At 42.6% G+C, this 17,446-nt stretch overlaps 2 protein-coding genes across 2 annotated transcripts in view; one reads left to right on the top strand and one right to left on the bottom strand.

Annotated features, from left to right (window-relative positions):
- KIF19 (kinesin family member 19) overlaps nucleotides 1–5,396 on the top strand; it is a 52,505-nt gene extending 47,109 nt beyond the window's left edge. The window contains exons 17-20 of the mRNA XM_075846246.1: nucleotides 228–312; nucleotides 1,297–1,694; nucleotides 1,985–2,135; nucleotides 2,795–5,396. Of these exons, the coding sequence (XP_075702361.1) occupies nucleotides 228–312; nucleotides 1,297–1,694; nucleotides 1,985–2,135; nucleotides 2,795–2,958 (798 nt within the window). The 3' untranslated portion in view covers nucleotides 2,959–5,396. The remainder of the gene's footprint in view (nucleotides 1–227; nucleotides 313–1,296; nucleotides 1,695–1,984; nucleotides 2,136–2,794) is intronic.
- On the bottom strand, nucleotides 5,147–14,502 carry BTBD17 (BTB domain containing 17). The gene is made up of 3 exons (XM_075846247.1): nucleotides 14,379–14,502; nucleotides 8,710–8,986; nucleotides 5,147–7,516 (listed from the first exon to the last, which is right to left on the bottom strand). The coding sequence occupies exons 1-3, from the start codon at nucleotides 14,461–14,463 to the stop codon at nucleotides 6,436–6,438; spliced, it is 1,443 nt and encodes a 480-aa protein (XP_075702362.1). The 5' UTR covers nucleotides 14,464–14,502; the 3' UTR covers nucleotides 5,147–6,435.
- Between the last annotated feature and the right edge of the window lie 2,944 nt (nucleotides 14,503–17,446).

Below are 17,446 nucleotides of genomic sequence, written 5' to 3'. Positions count from 1 at the left end.
CCCTGCGGTGGCACTGCAGGGAAATGTAACACTTGCTGCCAGATGATCACTGGCTGATCCAGCAGTTAAATAATCTCATCAATGGGGAACCTTTCTAACAAAATAAAATTGTCCACAGTGAACAATCCCTTTAAGGCCTATTAGGGGAATTATTAAATGTATCTGTGATTCCAATGATAAAACTTTTGGTTACACATTATTCTTCTGATTCTTTGATTGTTTTTCAGTCTTTTCCACGTGATACTCTAGTAAGAAGCACCCACATAAACTCCTCTCCTGACAACAGTGACAAGGTTGCATTAACACGGAAAGGTAAGAGGCACCAGATTGGGGATTAGTGGTCTATATAACGCCACCACACAAACTTACCGCAAAGTACAGTTCCTACAATGACCAAGAGGAAATAACATAAAAGCACCTGGCCTCCCCAGAGTCCTTATAACCGCATTCTGCACATTAACCCCTAAATCACAATCTCCACCCTGTACCCTACATTAGAGGGGTTGTACAGGAATTGAAAAACATGGCTGTTTTCGTCTTAAAAACAGTGCCACTCCTGCCCACAGGTTGTATGTAGTATTACAGCTCATTTACTTTTAATGGAGCTGCCAAAACCAAACACAACACATAAACAGGTGTGGCGCTGTAACAAGAACACGTGACTCCTGCAACCACTCGGCCCACAATGCGCTATACACCAGGCAAAAGACCCGAGACATACCTCTGGTGTCCAGTGCTAGAGATCCTATTAGACCCAAGCCCTCCACCTTACCACCAAAAACTTCAACAGATGCCATTTATAGTAACCTACCATCTTGTATTGACCACTGATGACCTGGTCCAGGTTGAAATCTTAAAATTTCAGCTTGGTCTCCCCCTTTCTGTGGGTTACGACATAAGTATCCTCGATGTGACCAGACAGTGAATAGTTCCCCACCATCCATGTCTCTGTTTTCTGGCCGTCACATGCAGCTCTTACCACCCTCCTCTCGCCAATCAAAAAGAAATGCTGGAACATGTCGTCATCGGCCGAGAGACGTGGCCAGGCATATTAGAGGGCAGTTGTTTACTAAATGACGTGACCGTTTCGGGTTGGGGGGCAAAACTTTAAACTAAACCTCTGGGTATGGCCACGGGGATGTACGAATTCTAGGATATTACAAGACCTTGTTTGATTTAAAAAAATGTAAAGCTGACAATGTCTATGGCTTTCTTGATTTCATGATGATGGAGGAGGGGGTGTTTGGTGGTGACCTGTTGATGAAACTTTTAGATTTTTTTTTTTTTTTAAATCAGAGAAAAAGGAGATTCTAAGCAGCATTAAAAGCATTTCTGTGAAGGCGGCCCGGAGACGCTACCGAGTTATTGAAAATGACCGCCCACAACTACTTCAACCTATGAAAGAGAGGAGCAACTTGTCGGTCCATTCTCTGAGCGAGAGTGAGGACAATCCTTTCAGAGATCAGCAAATACCAAGTTCTCCACTCCACCACGCAGCCAGTGAAGACAACCTCTCCACCAGCACTGGTGAGATAATAGCCGTAGGAAGAGGAGGCAACCAACGGAGAGATTCACCAGGACTTTGGAACCAAGCACAAAAGAAAGGAGCGCAGAAACTGGAGAAAAGGGAGGAGTCGTTAGAAGTTAAGCGCAGAAAAAAGAGGTCAAGGTCATTTGAGGTCACTGGCCAAGGGGTAAGGACATACAAAATTCCTATATTAAACAATTCCAATCAGATACCAAAAATAATCCTACTCTTTCGAGCCCAAATTATCATCCGAAGTGACAGTGCTGCTTTTATAGAAAAGGGTCCTTGAGCAAAAATTTTTTGCCAAATCCCTGGTGGTCTAGGGGTCAATGGTAAATTTGAGTTGCTTCTGAGCGTCCCATCCTGTAGCTGGCCTCCTAGGATATAAGGACCTTGGGCAATTCCCACTTTGCAACCACATGACCTTTTAACTTATTGCCGCTTTTGTTTGTGTAGCTGGTGCGACCAAAGAACCATCCTTCTCGACACCGAGCCCTCGAGAGCAACTCGGACCACAAGATCCAGAGTAACATCCCTCAGAACATCAACAGTCGCGGGAAAATTGTGTTGCCTATAGCACAGGTCAAGCTTCCTCAGAACCAGGCTGGTGGGTGTCACATCAAGTCCATATAGAGACATCCCAGGGAAAGCGGTGGCTCCGACTGAACTCCTACTCAATATGACAAGAAAGCCGTTGAATGACTTAAAAAATCTACATGTTGTGCCTTAGCGATTTAATCTATCCCTAGTTACATCACGGTGTCAAGCTACACAATGTCCGTTAAAGGGGTTGTCCCGTAAGGACACACCTGTCCTTTTGCCGTATTTGGGCACATGGATGTAATAGAGTGGGCTCCCCCTCAGGACTCCCCTCTATGAACCAGAGCTCTTGGCCGAACAATTGGTAGAAAATTTATTGGAGAGTAATGTGCTCTACTGACTTCTTCATCTGTGGGTCCACTACTGGTCTTCATCTTCTGCATTGTCACAAAAGGGCAATATGTGGGCCCCCTCAGCTACCCGTGGGTCCAAGTAGATGGAACTTGTGTGATCTGGCAGCAAGGTTTAAGAAGAACATGATTAGTGGAGAGGGGTCTAGACAGGTCTTGTGTGTACTCTTTAATTGGGCTTTTCTTTGCCTGGTATGAAGGCCTCCATTCTTAAGATAATTAGGGTCCCATCAGTTTTCCCCCATTGATCAGAAGTTAATGACATATGCAATTAATATGCCATGTATTCTCACAACATTCTTTGTAACCTACGCAGGAAATATGGCTAAAGCTGGAGACCATCAAGGAGCAGGATCCCAACACAACCAGCCTGGCAATACCAAGAAGCAAATTCCCACCAACCAGCGGCCAAGATTCAACTACAACACTGGAAACGCTGGTGGCATCAATGGAAAGGAGATACGGGTACGGAAATATTAAAAAAGTTGGAACGTTCCTCTAGGGCCAATGGACCGATGAGCATTGCCCCAATATATACCAGCTTTGGAAATTTTTGACCACTGGTGAACTTTGCCGAAGGTTAAAGTGAGAGATGGGCATTTTTTCACCAGTATGGAAATCTTGCATTCAACAAAGGTATTTTCATAAATCCTTACCCTGGCAGAACCGTATTACGTCTCTTGTCTATGGGGATACAGATTTCCGAAATACCCAAATGCCACTTGGGTACCAGTGGAGACTCTTACTTGCTGCTATGTAGAATTGACCGACTATTCTGTTCCATAGAGTGCCTGCTTCTCATTGGATATCACTATAGTTTCCAGGCAAAGTAAAAAATGTATTTAAAAAAACCCACAAAAAACCTTCTACAATTTATCAAATTCTCGTTTTTTGTAGATTTAGTGTAAACTTTGTGCGTTTTTTGTTTTTTTTTGTATTATGACCTGGATTATTCCACATGGATTGCTGTATTCCGTCAGTTCGGAACTATCCAGCACATTGGATACATTGGACACAAGTACTAATGGGCATTATGGTATTAACACAAGAAGCAACTTTTTCCTTCTCCGTGCCAATGTGTTGGCGAGCACGCGATCTCAAGATGATGCTGTTGAGCATTTCATCTCATATATGCAATGGGCTGAGGCCTGAGGAGATGACAATTAAACTATTGTGTATAGTGTGGGCAACCATTAAATGGGCTGGATACCTCTACAGGGTCTATGAAACCTTGGTACTATGCAAATTAACTATAACTTTGCTGTGAAACGTCTACTGTTAAGTCAAAGTTTCTATATGTCGACACTGAAACAATGATTTACAATAATAATCGGGAGGTTGAATTCACTCCTATACAGTCTATTTATTTTTGGTCTTTTTTACATACACCTGTTGCGTCATTGAAATTAAAGATGAAGGTTTTTAAGTGGAAAGCTGGTGAATATGTGCCGGGGAAAAGGGCTATGGTGGCATGTACTGCTTTAGGTATGGTGTGACAATGAGGACTTACAATACAATGTCAGAATTGGCATTGTTAGGCCTGGTCACCTGGAGCCTGTACCCTAAATCCCAGGCCTAAACCACAAGGGACATTTTAGGATTAGCCCCTAAACCACCCTATACTACCAAGGATATTAATATTCGTTCCCAAACCACCCTAGGCCACCAGGGAAATGGTGAATTGGCCCCTAAACCACACACGGCCACCGGGGAAATGATGAATTGGCCCCTAAACCACCCTAGGCCACCAGGGAAATTATGAATTAGCCCCTAAACCATCCTAGGCCACTAGGGAAATGAAGAATTGGCCCCTAAACCACCCTGGCCCACCAGGGAAATGATGAATTGGCCCCTAAACCACCCTAGGCCACCAGGGAAATTATGAATTAGCCCCTAAACCACCCTAGGCCACCAGGGACATTAAGGATTAGCCCCTAAACCACCCTAAACTATCAAGGATATTCATATTAGTTCCTAAACCACCCTAGGCCACTGGGGAAATAATGAATTTGCCCCTAAACCACCAGGGATATTAATATTTACCTTTAAACCAACCTATACCACCAGGGATTTTATGGATTATAAACCCTAAACCACCCTATTAATGCCTGGGTATGAAGGTATACAAGTGGCCAGCTGATACATTTTTGGCCTAGGAAGGGGCCAAACATCTTAATATGGTGGCATGTACTCCAATTGGTATGGTTTATCAATAAGAACTTCCAATACAACTTTGTGACAAAAATCTCAATCCCAAATCCACAAAAAATGTCCATGTGGTCCTTTAAACCACCCTACACCACCAGGAGTATTCATATGAATCCCTAAACCACCGATATCCACAGGGATATTATGGTTTAGGCTGTACATCAAGCTAGACAAACTGTGGTTTTAATATTAACCCCTAACCCCCTTACACCAAGATACTAATTGGTTTCCAGTTTAGTCCTACTGCTGGAACACCCCGCTGTCCGTCCTCACTGTGTAATACACTAGTGTACTGGTTCCACCAGGACATCAACTTCTTCACCACATTAACCCCTTTAAGATTAACTTTTTCACCATAAATGATATTAATATTAACCTCTAAGCTCCACTAGACCACCAGGGAAATTATTTATTAAAATGTATTAAACTCTAAATTATTATGTTAAAGAATTTCACACCATTGTAAACCAATGCGTTTTATTATAAACCCATTAAAACCCATAAACAGGAACTACATTATCCAAGACCGAACATCCTTACATGTCGAGCACTTTTATTGTCCTCTCTAGTGCGAGGAGACAAAAGGGTTCCAAAAGTTTTGTTTTTTTTTCTTCAGTGTCTGGATCAGAACTTTGTATTCTTTGTACTGATTTTTTTTGTTGACTGTCTTTTTATATAAATTAAATTGGAATAAAATAATCTCAATGACATCATTGGAGTCCAGGCTGCATTTTTTGCTGAGCTTCTGCTGGCTGGTATTCTGAGGCAGCAAGTCCTCATACTTCACAGCAGCCCCTTCTGGTTCAGTGTCTGTATCAAGGGAACTTAAAGCAATATCATATTAAAATAATTGGTCTACAGCAGACCTGCGACTCTCCAGCCATTGCAAAATTGCAACTCCAAGAATGCCCTGACCTCCAACCTGTAGCTCTCCATCTGTAGCAAAACCACAACTCCCAGCCTGCCCTGACAGACTGTTGCTGTCAGGACAGGCTGATATTTGTAGTTTCGCAACAGTTTGAGGGCCACCGGTTGGAGACCACTGGTCTATAGGCCAACATTTTATCCTTTTATCTTAAAAATGTACCTTTATACATCATCTGACATGTCATATCGGTGAGGGTCTATGAGCTGAGGCCTCCACTGATCAGTAGGATACAGGAGCTATGGTGCTCTGGTGAGTGCCGTGCCACTTTTGATTTCTGTTGGCTTCACCCGGAAATGTTTATAGCTCTGAATGAAGATCATCTCCCATTGAAATCTATGGGACTGTTAAAAGACTATGGTTCATGCCGTCCTATGACTCGGTGGAGGTCTCAGCTCTTCCCACCAAAAACATTTTTCAATGGCAGTAAGTAGGTGCACTAAATTCACTGGTGTAATCGGGCCAGACCAAACACGTGGAAGGGTATGTGAACCTTAAAACATCTATCATTTTTACCACAACTGTATTAAGCAGTTGGGTAGCTCCACAATATAGTTGGTTAAAATCCAACACAATATATCTTAGATGTACACCTCGCAGTGTTTGGTCCAAGATCAACTGGAGTCTGTATAGTGGTGGCAACTTCAGAAATCAATGCAGTTGAGACCTGGTGATGCTGAGGTGTGGATTAAATAGAGTAGATCTTAGTCAACCATGTTGGAGAGAGATCCAAGTTTTTGTAAAAGGAAAGGTCCATGGTAATGTCTGGGTTCTGCACTGAGCATCATTGCCCGAGATTAGGTGATTACTATCAAAAATCCATATCACTTGGCCTTGATTAAAGAATGGTATATAGGCTTGATGATAATATGGAAATGAAGGGAGTTGTCGATCAGATACTCTGAGGTCCGTTTCTGCAGATCAGCATGAGCCAAGAAGTCCGACACTTCATCGGTGCTCTGGTGGACACTGTAGACGTGCTTGACAAATACCTTGCCTTGATGTCTTCTTACTCCAACCAGTACAGTTTTCTGGAAAGTCACTCCAGCAAAATCTATTCCACTCATGGCAGATGTGACCACCAGCCGTGGCCTTCCCTCTTCTAGACGGTTTGATTGAGAAGCACTAGACACGGACTCTGAGTAGACCGGTCGGAGGCTGACTGGAAGCCAACGTGGAGAGAAGAGTGCATTCCAGGTAATTTTCTTACTGGTGTCATGATTGCTTGGGCCTAGTTGAGTTTGAAAGCTGAGGCTTCGATCGTCCCTGGCAGGGTTGTTAATGATCCATTGGGAGCCCCAGGATGAGGATAGATAATTCCGAGGAATGAACATGCTACAGTTGACATCAAAATACTTTGCAAGATGTAGAGGGGAAGCGGAGTGAAACTGGAAGGCTTGAAACAGGAGATCCTGGACAACCTTTTGGTAGGACGTCAACAACATTGACTGCTTCTGAATTTGAAAAAGTTGACTTGGAGGAATCATGGGGTACCTGATAGACCTCAGAACCTTCTCAATTATGGAAACCTCTGGGTTGTTCCTATTCACCCATTCTTCAACAGAAGCATATAATTCTAACTCGCTTTGCAACACCAAGTCAGATCTTTGTAGAAGGGAAACAATGAGGTCATCGCTCACGGTCACCCACTCGTTGCTACTCATCACAGTGGAAAGGTTCCAGGCCAAAAACTTCAGGCAGCTTTCCTGCAATGTTTCATCATCAATCCCTAACGCGTAATGGTACCAACTTACTACGTGGCCTTGAGATGACTCACTGGCAAGATGGGTTTTCATATAATCTGCGACACCTTTCTGTAGCGCTGAGACGTGGTACTTGCTGGCCAAACGATGCAGTGGTATGGCTTGATTTAACTGGACTGAGATTTCTCCACAATAAAAATACCTAAAAGAGAGACATGAACACGTGTGTTACCTTTATTCTAGCTTATCACGATTTACTGTTGACTGTCCTCTCTCAGGTAGATTAACATAGAGTTTATTAGTTGGGGCCTGGAAACCATCAGCAAGTATTGTGGATCCTATTGATGGATCCTATTATGGCTTTATTTTCATTAAAAAATATATGGCTTGTGTGACTACATAGGACGGCCTGGCTCATTAAGACATGAAAATCCAATTTGTCTACTTAAAGGGGTTGTCCAGTTTAGAAAACTCCATTTGAAAACAGCCTTTTATGGAATTTTGAGTTAGCAAAGGGGGTCCTCTGTTCAAGATCCTCATCTCTTGGCCAGAGTGGAGAACCGTTAAAAGGAGCATCTCTCGCTCTGGAGGACCTTTTCTGTCCTGCATTACACAGACAACCCATTGATTTGTATGGGCAATGTGTAATACTTGGTTTCACCTGTAGTGGTGCTGTAGGCAAACTGATCACTTACTGACAGGTTTTCAAAAAACTTACAACAGATCAATTTGGGTCCCAACAGGAGGACACTTTGCCATCTGCTTATTGTCGAGCGAACCTTCTAACAAGTAGGGATTGTCCAAAACGGAGAACCCCTTTAACATATCAATATCTGAAACCCGTATTAGGTATTTTATGTGTAGAGGAGGTCGTATAATGTCAATCCGACCCCTGCTAATGAGCTAATCAGACTGTCTATTCATAGCAAAACATTTTTAGGCTGGATTCACATGTTCAGGATTTAGTTGCAGATTCCACACCTAAACCCTCATTAAATCCACTCGCATTCGAAATTCAATGCTAGTGAATAGTGTTTAATTCCCCATTCACATTCAGCAGAAAAATCTGTGCAGAATTTGCAGCATGCTCAATTTACCGCACGGAAAAGCCACGGATTAGCCCATTAAATAACAATGGGGCCAATAGTTGTCGGATCCGCAGCACATCTGCAACAAAAATCCAAGTGTCAGCCTCTTGTAAAATACACGTTGGATTTGCCATAGGCAAATACTGACCATGTGAACATACCCTCATAGACTCAAATTACCACATTGAGAGACTAAATAAGAATCTGATCTGTCAACAGCAGCTTGTTGATGGTTTCCGTCTCTTTGTTCCCATAGTAGTTTCAATTTATCACTGTATATATTTTATTAAAGTACTTAAAAATTTACCTTATGAATTTCTCAAAAAGAACAGCAGATTCCGGCGGCTCTAGTAGGGTCACCACACTTTGGTTCCCTAAGAGTGCTTCAAAGACATCACTTTGTAGGATAAGCAGCAGCTGATGAGTGTGGATGATCTTTACCTCATCCGAGTTGGTGGTGCGTATACGTAAAGTGCTGTCACTGGAGTTGCCGTTCTGGAGCAGCTCCTGCAAGCGTTGGATGACCATGGAGGAATGATTAATGAGAGTGGTTCCTGCATCACTGCCTGCATCGGATTTGTGAGCTGCAGGAGGAAGAAAATATTTAGGTTCTGTGCCTTTAAAGGAATTACCCTTCCATAAACCACCTAAGAAAGTAAGGATGGCCTACCAGGAGGCCAAGAGCCACGGTGGGTGATCGGGGCCAGTTAAATAGAGAATGGAGCCCAACAAGTGGGGACCCCCCATTGGCTATTTATAGTTTATTTTGTACCAAGTTATCCCTGTAATACCGCCATATAGTGCCAAGTTAATACTCTATACAAAGTCCACATAATTTACCATATAGTGCTAAAATAATATGCAGTAGCCAACTAATACTCCCTTAAAGAGACCTTATCATTGTGCCAAGACAATACCCATATCAATCCCTAATAATACCACCATATAGTGCCAAATAGTGTGAAGTACCCAAATAAGAGATCTGATAATATTGCCATATAGTACAAAAATAATACTCCAAATGCAGTCCACATAATACCACCATATACTGCCCAAGTAACATGCACTTTCCAAATAATTGTCCCTTCAAGAGGCCATATAATACTGCCATATAGTTCCAAATAATACTACAATTAAATTCCTGAATAATACCACAATATACGGCTAAATGAGGCTGGTTTTAGTTTGCTCCTGGGGTTTCCATCCTTCGGGGTCCCTACAAAACAGGGTGCAGGGCAATTTCTCAGATTGCCACCCCAAAAACAAACCCTATCGGTATTAATAAAAGGTACACTCCAGGCAAAACGGATACAACATATTATGCCTATTGCAGGCCCTAAGTGGGTGTCACATGGCACAGGAATTCAAAGACCATCAAAGAGAGAATCCTTGTGTCATGCTCCGCCCCCTCAGTCCTTGCACTATGCATTACACAGTGTATCAATTTTGCCTGGAGTGGTCCTATAAAAATGTTTTCACACTGTGAGTAGTTCATAACATTAGGTAATGGCGGTTGTTCCGAATGGTGTGATACACAGCAAGGGGTAGTCCAAAATAGAAAACCCCTTGAAGGTACTGTAGCTCACAGCAGCTCTGTCCCATTCAAGTGTGTGGGACTGAGCTGCAGTACCAGGCACAACCACAACTGAATGTATGGTGCTGTGCCTGAGTCAATAATAAAGGGGATGCAGTGCTCACTAGAGATTATTTGGATAAGAATGTGTTAATGACCAGCAGTATCCATATGCTATTAAGATAAGCTATATACAGTCATAATCAGATCTGTGAGCAGCAACTAGCTCCTGCTTTTTGATGGTTTCCAGTAAGCAATGGATGATTTGTTTATTTTTTGGAATACTAAATGAACTGAAAAAGTAAATGAAAACAGCCCAAAATGTTATCACAATATATTACAAAGATGCGGAATATATATGTGCTGACCACCTTCATTCACATCTGCGTTGGGGTCCCGTTCTGGTGTTCCATTGGAGCTTTCCATCAGAACCGGACCCTGAGCAGCCACAAACTGACACCGATGGAAACCAGAGGTTTGCGTTTCCATCACCATTGATTTCAATGGTGACGGAGCCGATGCCCATGATTTCCGTTTGTCTCTTTTGTGCATTGGACCCGTCGTTTTGCCAGAAGCAACAGAGAAGAAATAGCATAGACGACTACACTATTACTTCCGGCAAAATGATGGGTCCAGTGCACAAGAGACAAACGGAAGCCATACTGTACTATAGTACTGTATAGTGGCATTAGTTGTGTACAGTAGGGCAGCACTGTATGGTGGCATTAGTTATGTGTACAGTAGGGCAGCACTGTATGGTGGCATTAGTTATGTGTACAGTAGGGCAGCACTGTATGGTGGCATTGGTTGTGTACAGTAGGGCAGCACTGTATGGTGGCATTAGTTATGTGTACAGTAGGGCAGCACTGTATAGTGGCATTAGTTATGTGTACAGTAGGGCAGCACTGTATAGTGGCATTAGTTATGTGTACAGTAGGGCAGCACTGTATAGTGGCATTAGTTATGTGTACAGTAGGGCAGCACTGTATGGTGGCATTAGTTATGTGTACAGTAGGGCAGCACTGTATAGTGGCATTAGTTATGTGTACAGTAGGGCAGCACTGTATGGTGGCATTAGTTATGTGTACAGTAGGGCAGCACTGTATGGTGGCATTAGTTGTGTACAGTAGGGCAGCACTGTATGGTGGCATTAGTTATGTGTACAGTAGGGCAGCACTGTATGGTGGCATTAGTTATGTGTACAGTAGGGCAGCACTGTATAGTGGCATTAGTTATGTGTACAGTAGGGCAGCACTGTATGGTGGCATTAGTTATGTGTACAGTAGGGCAGCACTGTATGGTGGCATTAGTTATGTGTACAGTAGGGCAGCACTGTATGGTGGCATTAGTTGTGTACAGTAGGGCAGCACTGTATGGTGGCATCGGTTATGTGTACAGTAGGGCAGCACTGTATGGTGGCATCGGTTATGTGTACAGTAGGGCAGCACTGTATGGTGGCATTAGTTGTGTACAGTAGGGCAGCACTGTGGTGGCATCGGTTATGTGTACAGTAGGGCAGCACTGTATGGTGGCATCGGTTATGTGTACAGTAGGGCAGCACTGTATGGTGGCATCGGTTATGTGTACAGTAGGGCAGCACTGTATGGTGGCATCGGTTATGTGTACAGTAGGGCAGCACTGTATGGTGGCATCGGTTATGTGTACAGTAGGGCAGCACTGTATGGTGGCATTGGTTATGTGTACAGTAGGGCAGCACTGTATGGTGGCATTAGTTATGTGTACAGTAGGGCAGCACTGTATAGTGGCATTAGTTATGTGTACAGTAGGGCAGCACTGTATGGTGGCATTAGTTATGTGTACAGTAGGGCAGCACTGTATGGTGGCATTAGTTATGTGTACAGTAGGGCAGCACTGTATGGTGGCATTAGTTATGTGTACAGTAGGGCAGCACTGTATGGTGGCATTAGTTATGTGTACAGTAGGGCAGCACTGTATGGTGGCATTAGTTATGTGTACAGTAGGGCAGCACTGTATGGTGGCATTAGTTATGTGTACAGTAGGGCAGCACTGTATAATGGCATTAGTTATGTGTACAGTAGGGCAGCACTGTATAGTGGCATTAGTTATGTGTACAGTATGGCAGCACTGTATAGTGGCATAAGTTATGTGTACAGTGTGGCAGCTTTGTCTATGTGCTCTGTATGGCGGTTATCTTTTATTCACTTTATTATGAGCACTGACTGTGTCTATAAAGTATGTGTAGATGAGTGTGCACGATGTATATGCATAACCTTACCCATAAAACTCCCACCCCTGACAAATTCCTGTGTACGCCCCTGGTTTACTCTGTTTACCTCGTTTATCAGATAGGTTTCTGGTGTGTTGTTCCTTATCCAAGTAACCCACAGCTGCCTCGGGAAACACATAACCTGCAAGAAGCGTCCTGCCCTGTGCTATATATTTTGCCCCATGGTAATAACATAGGCCATATAGTGACCATGTACGCTGCCGGTACCACCGCAAAATAGGGGTCTTGGAGATGACTATAAGGTAAGGGTTCCTTGTCTGGTTCTGGACCTTTTTTTAGGGTTCCTTGGGCAAAACTAGTGTTAGACCTGGAACACAGGTTTATTAGTATGGATGTCAGGGCACGCTGGGAGTTGTAGTTCTGCAACAACTAGAGAGCCGCAGGCTGGTTACATGTCAGACAGTTATAGGGTTAAATGACATCATTCATTGTTTAGAGTTTATAAGATACCCCAAAAGTGCTATGCTAATCGCTAGCCAATAAATGCCCCCTCCCCCATACTCCTTATTGGTGTGGGTGAGCCGATCAGTTGATCCCTCTCAGCCGATCAACCACTGACCTCTTGTCGGTCTTCTCATTGAGGATCATTATAGTCTGCCTTTTCTCAGACCGTATTCAGACAGACAAAATAATCCCTACTGCATATACCTAGAAATGAGACAACTGATTATTTTTAGACTCCATGCCCCTTCTACTGCCCTCTAAAAAGGAGGAAGCCGCCCCGTCACCACTATGTTCCCAGGGCTGAATATCTCCGGCCGCACAATCCTCTCTCAGCTCCGTCTCTGCCAGAAACTCATTTACATCTCGTAAGTGACAGCACAAAAGAGATTTCCAACCCAGTTACCGAATTCATTCAATCAGTCCATCTCCGTGGTGGTGGTGGAACGGGCACCCCCCCCCCCCCCCCTCCCCCTGCCCACCACTCCTCTCCCCTTGTTCCGCTCCTTTACAATTTGGCTTTAGGAGTCAACTGGACATCGTACAAAGACTTATTCAGGATCTATTCACAGAAGGCAACACAAACTTTGTAGCCGCCCATCAGGCCTGTCCTAAGATTCCATTCAGACTGGCGGAAGGATGGCACAATGCGCTGGTGATGGGATTAACCCTCCTCTTAACTCCTTCCCTGCCAAAGAGAGTGAAAACAGTGCGCCACCAAAACAGGCATTATCTAATGATAATCGATATGTGAGCCCCACAGGGACCGGTGTGAGGGACTGATAGTTACGTTTTTCCAAATTGTCACACGGGAGGTCTGGCCTGTCGTACATCTACACCATTTTATTTTTTTATTTACCGCATATATATATATATATATATGTAAAATGATACATTACATTATAATATTGCAACAGTCTAAAAAAGAAAAAATTGGGCACATTTTCTGAGATAAATATATATGTATATGAGCCTTTGAATTCTGTGTGTGTGTGTGTGTGTGTGTGTGTGTGTGTGTGTGTGTGTGTGTATATATATATATATATATATATATACACGTAATGACTAAGGCAAATTAATAAAAAGAACATACCGATTTCAAATAGAACAGAAAAAATATTTATAAACATGAAAAAGTAAAGAAATATTTCTAATATTAAAAAAATGAGAAAAAAAATAGCTGAAAAAAATAAGGTAAGGTACAAAAATTTTTATAAAAAAAGAAAACAAGATTACAAAAAAGGAAGTAGAAAAAATCAATACAAAATTTTTTATTTAAACCACAAACCGAGAATAATCTTCGATTGCTTCAAACTTAAAAAAATATTAATAAAAAACAGAAAACAAGTAAAACATCTAATAAAACAAAAACACTTTAAAGAAATATTTATTAAAAAAAAAAACAGAAAAAAGTAAAAAACCTGATTCGAAAAGAAACAAAAAATTCTTAGTTAAAAAAATCTAAACAAAAATAATGTGTTTTTTTAACCAAAAACAGAATAATTTTTAATTGCTTTAACTATATATATCAACCTATTTATTTATTTTTTACAAAGTTATTCACATGAATAAAACATTACGTGGTTATAGAACAGTCCAAATGGCATGTGACTGAGTCGGGACCATTGCCTTGGATTGCTGAGACTTCTAGTTCCCCAAGCCATATGATAAGGAAGGAGTACAATTCTCTTACCTGCTTCCGCTGCAATAAAATTCAATGGTACCAGGGTCAGGGCCAAGCACGTCCCTCCTAGGACAAGGAGAATGCCCCTCTCCATCCTGACACTTCCCCTCTGCTCATTTTCTGCCAGGGAACGGGGCTCTCCCTATTTATATAGCATGCCGGTCCTCTCGGGTTGTCACTTGTCAGTCATTGGTGCGTCTTCCCGTTGTCATGGTAACCAATGTTCGTGTTCAGGATTCCATGAAAGTTCCATTCTCCCATCCTCTCATGGGATACAATGAATATAACAGAATCTTTTCACCCCCTTTGGGGAGATTAAGACTCATTTGTATTAAAGAGACACAGTCCTAAGAGAGTCCCTTTAAAGGCGTACTAACCCCATTCATTCACACCTATGTATACAGATATTCTCAGCACTGGGGATAAGTAGAGATCATAGAGGGAGGGGGCAGGTATTTTTCTGGATTTCCTGTCCGTAATCCCATTGAAGCCTCGTCCTAGTCTGAAAAGGCTGATAACAGAGAACAATAGATTGGATTTTTGTGCTCATAAAATGACATTAGTTTAAACGTTCAAGCTCTTGCTACTAACACAGTTTCCGTAGGGAGATGCCTCGGATAACTGAGATCTTGCGTTATCGCAGTCCACCATATGGGTGCTCGGTGACCACCACTAATGGAAGCCATTAAATTCCAGTGAGGGTTGTCATATGGTTTTCCACAGATCCCAAATGGCATATAAACTTTCTTCCTAATGCAAAGTAACCCCACCCACTCCATTTTGTCTGCTGTGTCAGTCTTCACTGTAATTATTGCATTCTATTCGTGAGCAGAGAGTATCCGGATGAAGAGTGCTGTAGGTGCAGTCCAGAGAGGAGAGTGTCTGGAACTGGGCTGCTGTGCGGGGGATTATGGGAGGACAGATAAAATAGTACATGGTAATAAAACCTGGTTATCAATCAGTATGCTGCATTCTATATGGGGGGGGGGGGGTGAATGTTAAAGCAGTCCATGGTTCACACCCTCTCATCAGCGACTGCTTCCTGGGACATTGGGATAAGGGGTTCTCCATGCACCGATTTCCTGCTGAGCTTGTGCTTATATGCAGCAGCCAATCTGAAAAAGCAGATCTGCAGTGTAAAGCAGGGGGGTAGGCAGAGTAGCCGTTTAAGCCGCTGATTAAACAGTAGGTGGATTTCAGACTACCTCAGACTCCAATAGGCAATGCAGTTACGTTGGAGTCACTGACCATAGCTGGGTCCTAATCAGGGGCGGATTGGCCATGTAGGTTGCCGGGGATTTTCCCAGTGGGCCGGCCACTCCACTGAGCAGGGGCTGCTCTACTGTACGGTATGTAGGTACTGAACCAGGAGCGGGCTTGGCCGGGGCCAGTGAGGCCTGTAACATGTATTAATCAGCAGGAGCAGCGCAGGGGACGGGAGCGGTGTGTGCACTGCGGTCTCCTGCACAGGCAGAGCGCGTTCGCCCCGGGCGGCTGCATTATACGTCACATGTGACGTCATATAATGCCGCCAGCCACACGCTGCCTGTGAGGAGAACATCATGTTTGGCCCCAGCTATTTACACAGCAGACAGGAGTATATGTGTGTATGTGTGTGTTTATATATATATATATATATATTAGGGATGCGACGATACCAGAATTTGGACTTTGATACCGATACTTCGTTTAGATTGCGATTCTCGATACTAAAACGATACTTTTGCCAGCAATAATAATAAAAAAAAGTTCTTCCATTTTCTGATGTGAGGCACGAGGTGTGATGATGAATTTTGAACCTCCATGTGCCTCACATTAATAGTAATTAACCCCATCATGCTCCTCAGTCATAATGGACAACATTGGGTTAATTTTTTGAGGTACATGATGGGGTTAATTACTATTAATGTGAGGCACATGGAGGTTCAAAATTCATCATCACACCTCGCGCCTCACATTAATAAGTGATAGAAAGCAGATTTTATTTTATTTTATAACCGCGTAAACATGAATGACGCTAATAATGTGTTATTACGGTTGCGACGATACTGAATGTGTATATTTTATGTATCGAGACTTATTTTAATGATTATTGTAAAAAAATGTGTGTATTTTGTTTTTATTTAACATTACTTTAGTTTGGAGGTAGAAAATTATTATTTTTACGGCGTGAATATAAGAAAAAACGATTCTCGGCATAGGTTTTCTTTATTTTTTATTCCGTTTAGGTTTCACACTAAATAACCCATTAGATTAATTCTTCATCTTATTGCAGTTGTTTAGATGCCTAATATATGTAGGTTTTTTGTTTTTAATGTCGGGGCAACAAAATATATTTTATTCAAAATAATTATTTATTTATTTTTACTTTTTTTAAATTATTATTTATTTATTTCTTTGTTACTTTTTTTAAAATCCCATTATGGGATAACTTTATTTCTAACGTTATTTTTTACTTGTAATGTATTAGCATACTCCTGTATGCTAATACATTACACTGTGTCACTATGACACAGGCTGCTGATCGGGCAGCACATAGTCTGCCCGAATAGCAAGCAAATGGAACAGACAGCCCTGGGGTCCTTGTAGGTCCCCAGGGCTGACTGCAGAGGGATTCCCTGGTGTTTGATCCTGCCACCAGGTTTCCGATGACGAGATCAAAGCGGGGAGTTCCCTTTGATCTTGTCCGAATGTTTTCCCAGCTGTGTTCAGGAGGCTTCTCTAAGATCAGGAGCTGTAAGTTACACAGGAGAGCTCATCAGCCTCTTCTACAGTGACTCCAAAATACGTCGCTGTAGACAAAGGACATGCACCGCCTGCCGTCAAAAGACGGTGGGCGGTCATTAAGGAGTTAAACTTTAATGTCCAGGCATATATCTATATACGGATAGTACACAGGCCACCGGCCACTTCCTGACTATATGGTCGGGAGTTATGAAATCAGCGTAACTCGCTGAGCTACGTTGTTTGTGTAAGTCCCATAGAACTGAATAGTAGTTACGGAAAAAGCGTAGCGCGCATGCTATGTTGCTTCCGTAACTGCTATTCACTACTATGGGAATTATGGAAGCAGCGTA

This window comes from Rhinoderma darwinii, chromosome 13, assembly GCF_050947455.1.
Source record: "Rhinoderma darwinii isolate aRhiDar2 chromosome 13, aRhiDar2.hap1, whole genome shotgun sequence".
Lineage (NCBI taxonomy): Eukaryota > Metazoa > Chordata > Amphibia > Anura > Rhinodermatidae > Rhinoderma > Rhinoderma darwinii.
The sequence above is the reverse complement of the archived record's forward strand: the minus strand, read 5'-3'. Positions and strand labels throughout refer to the sequence as shown.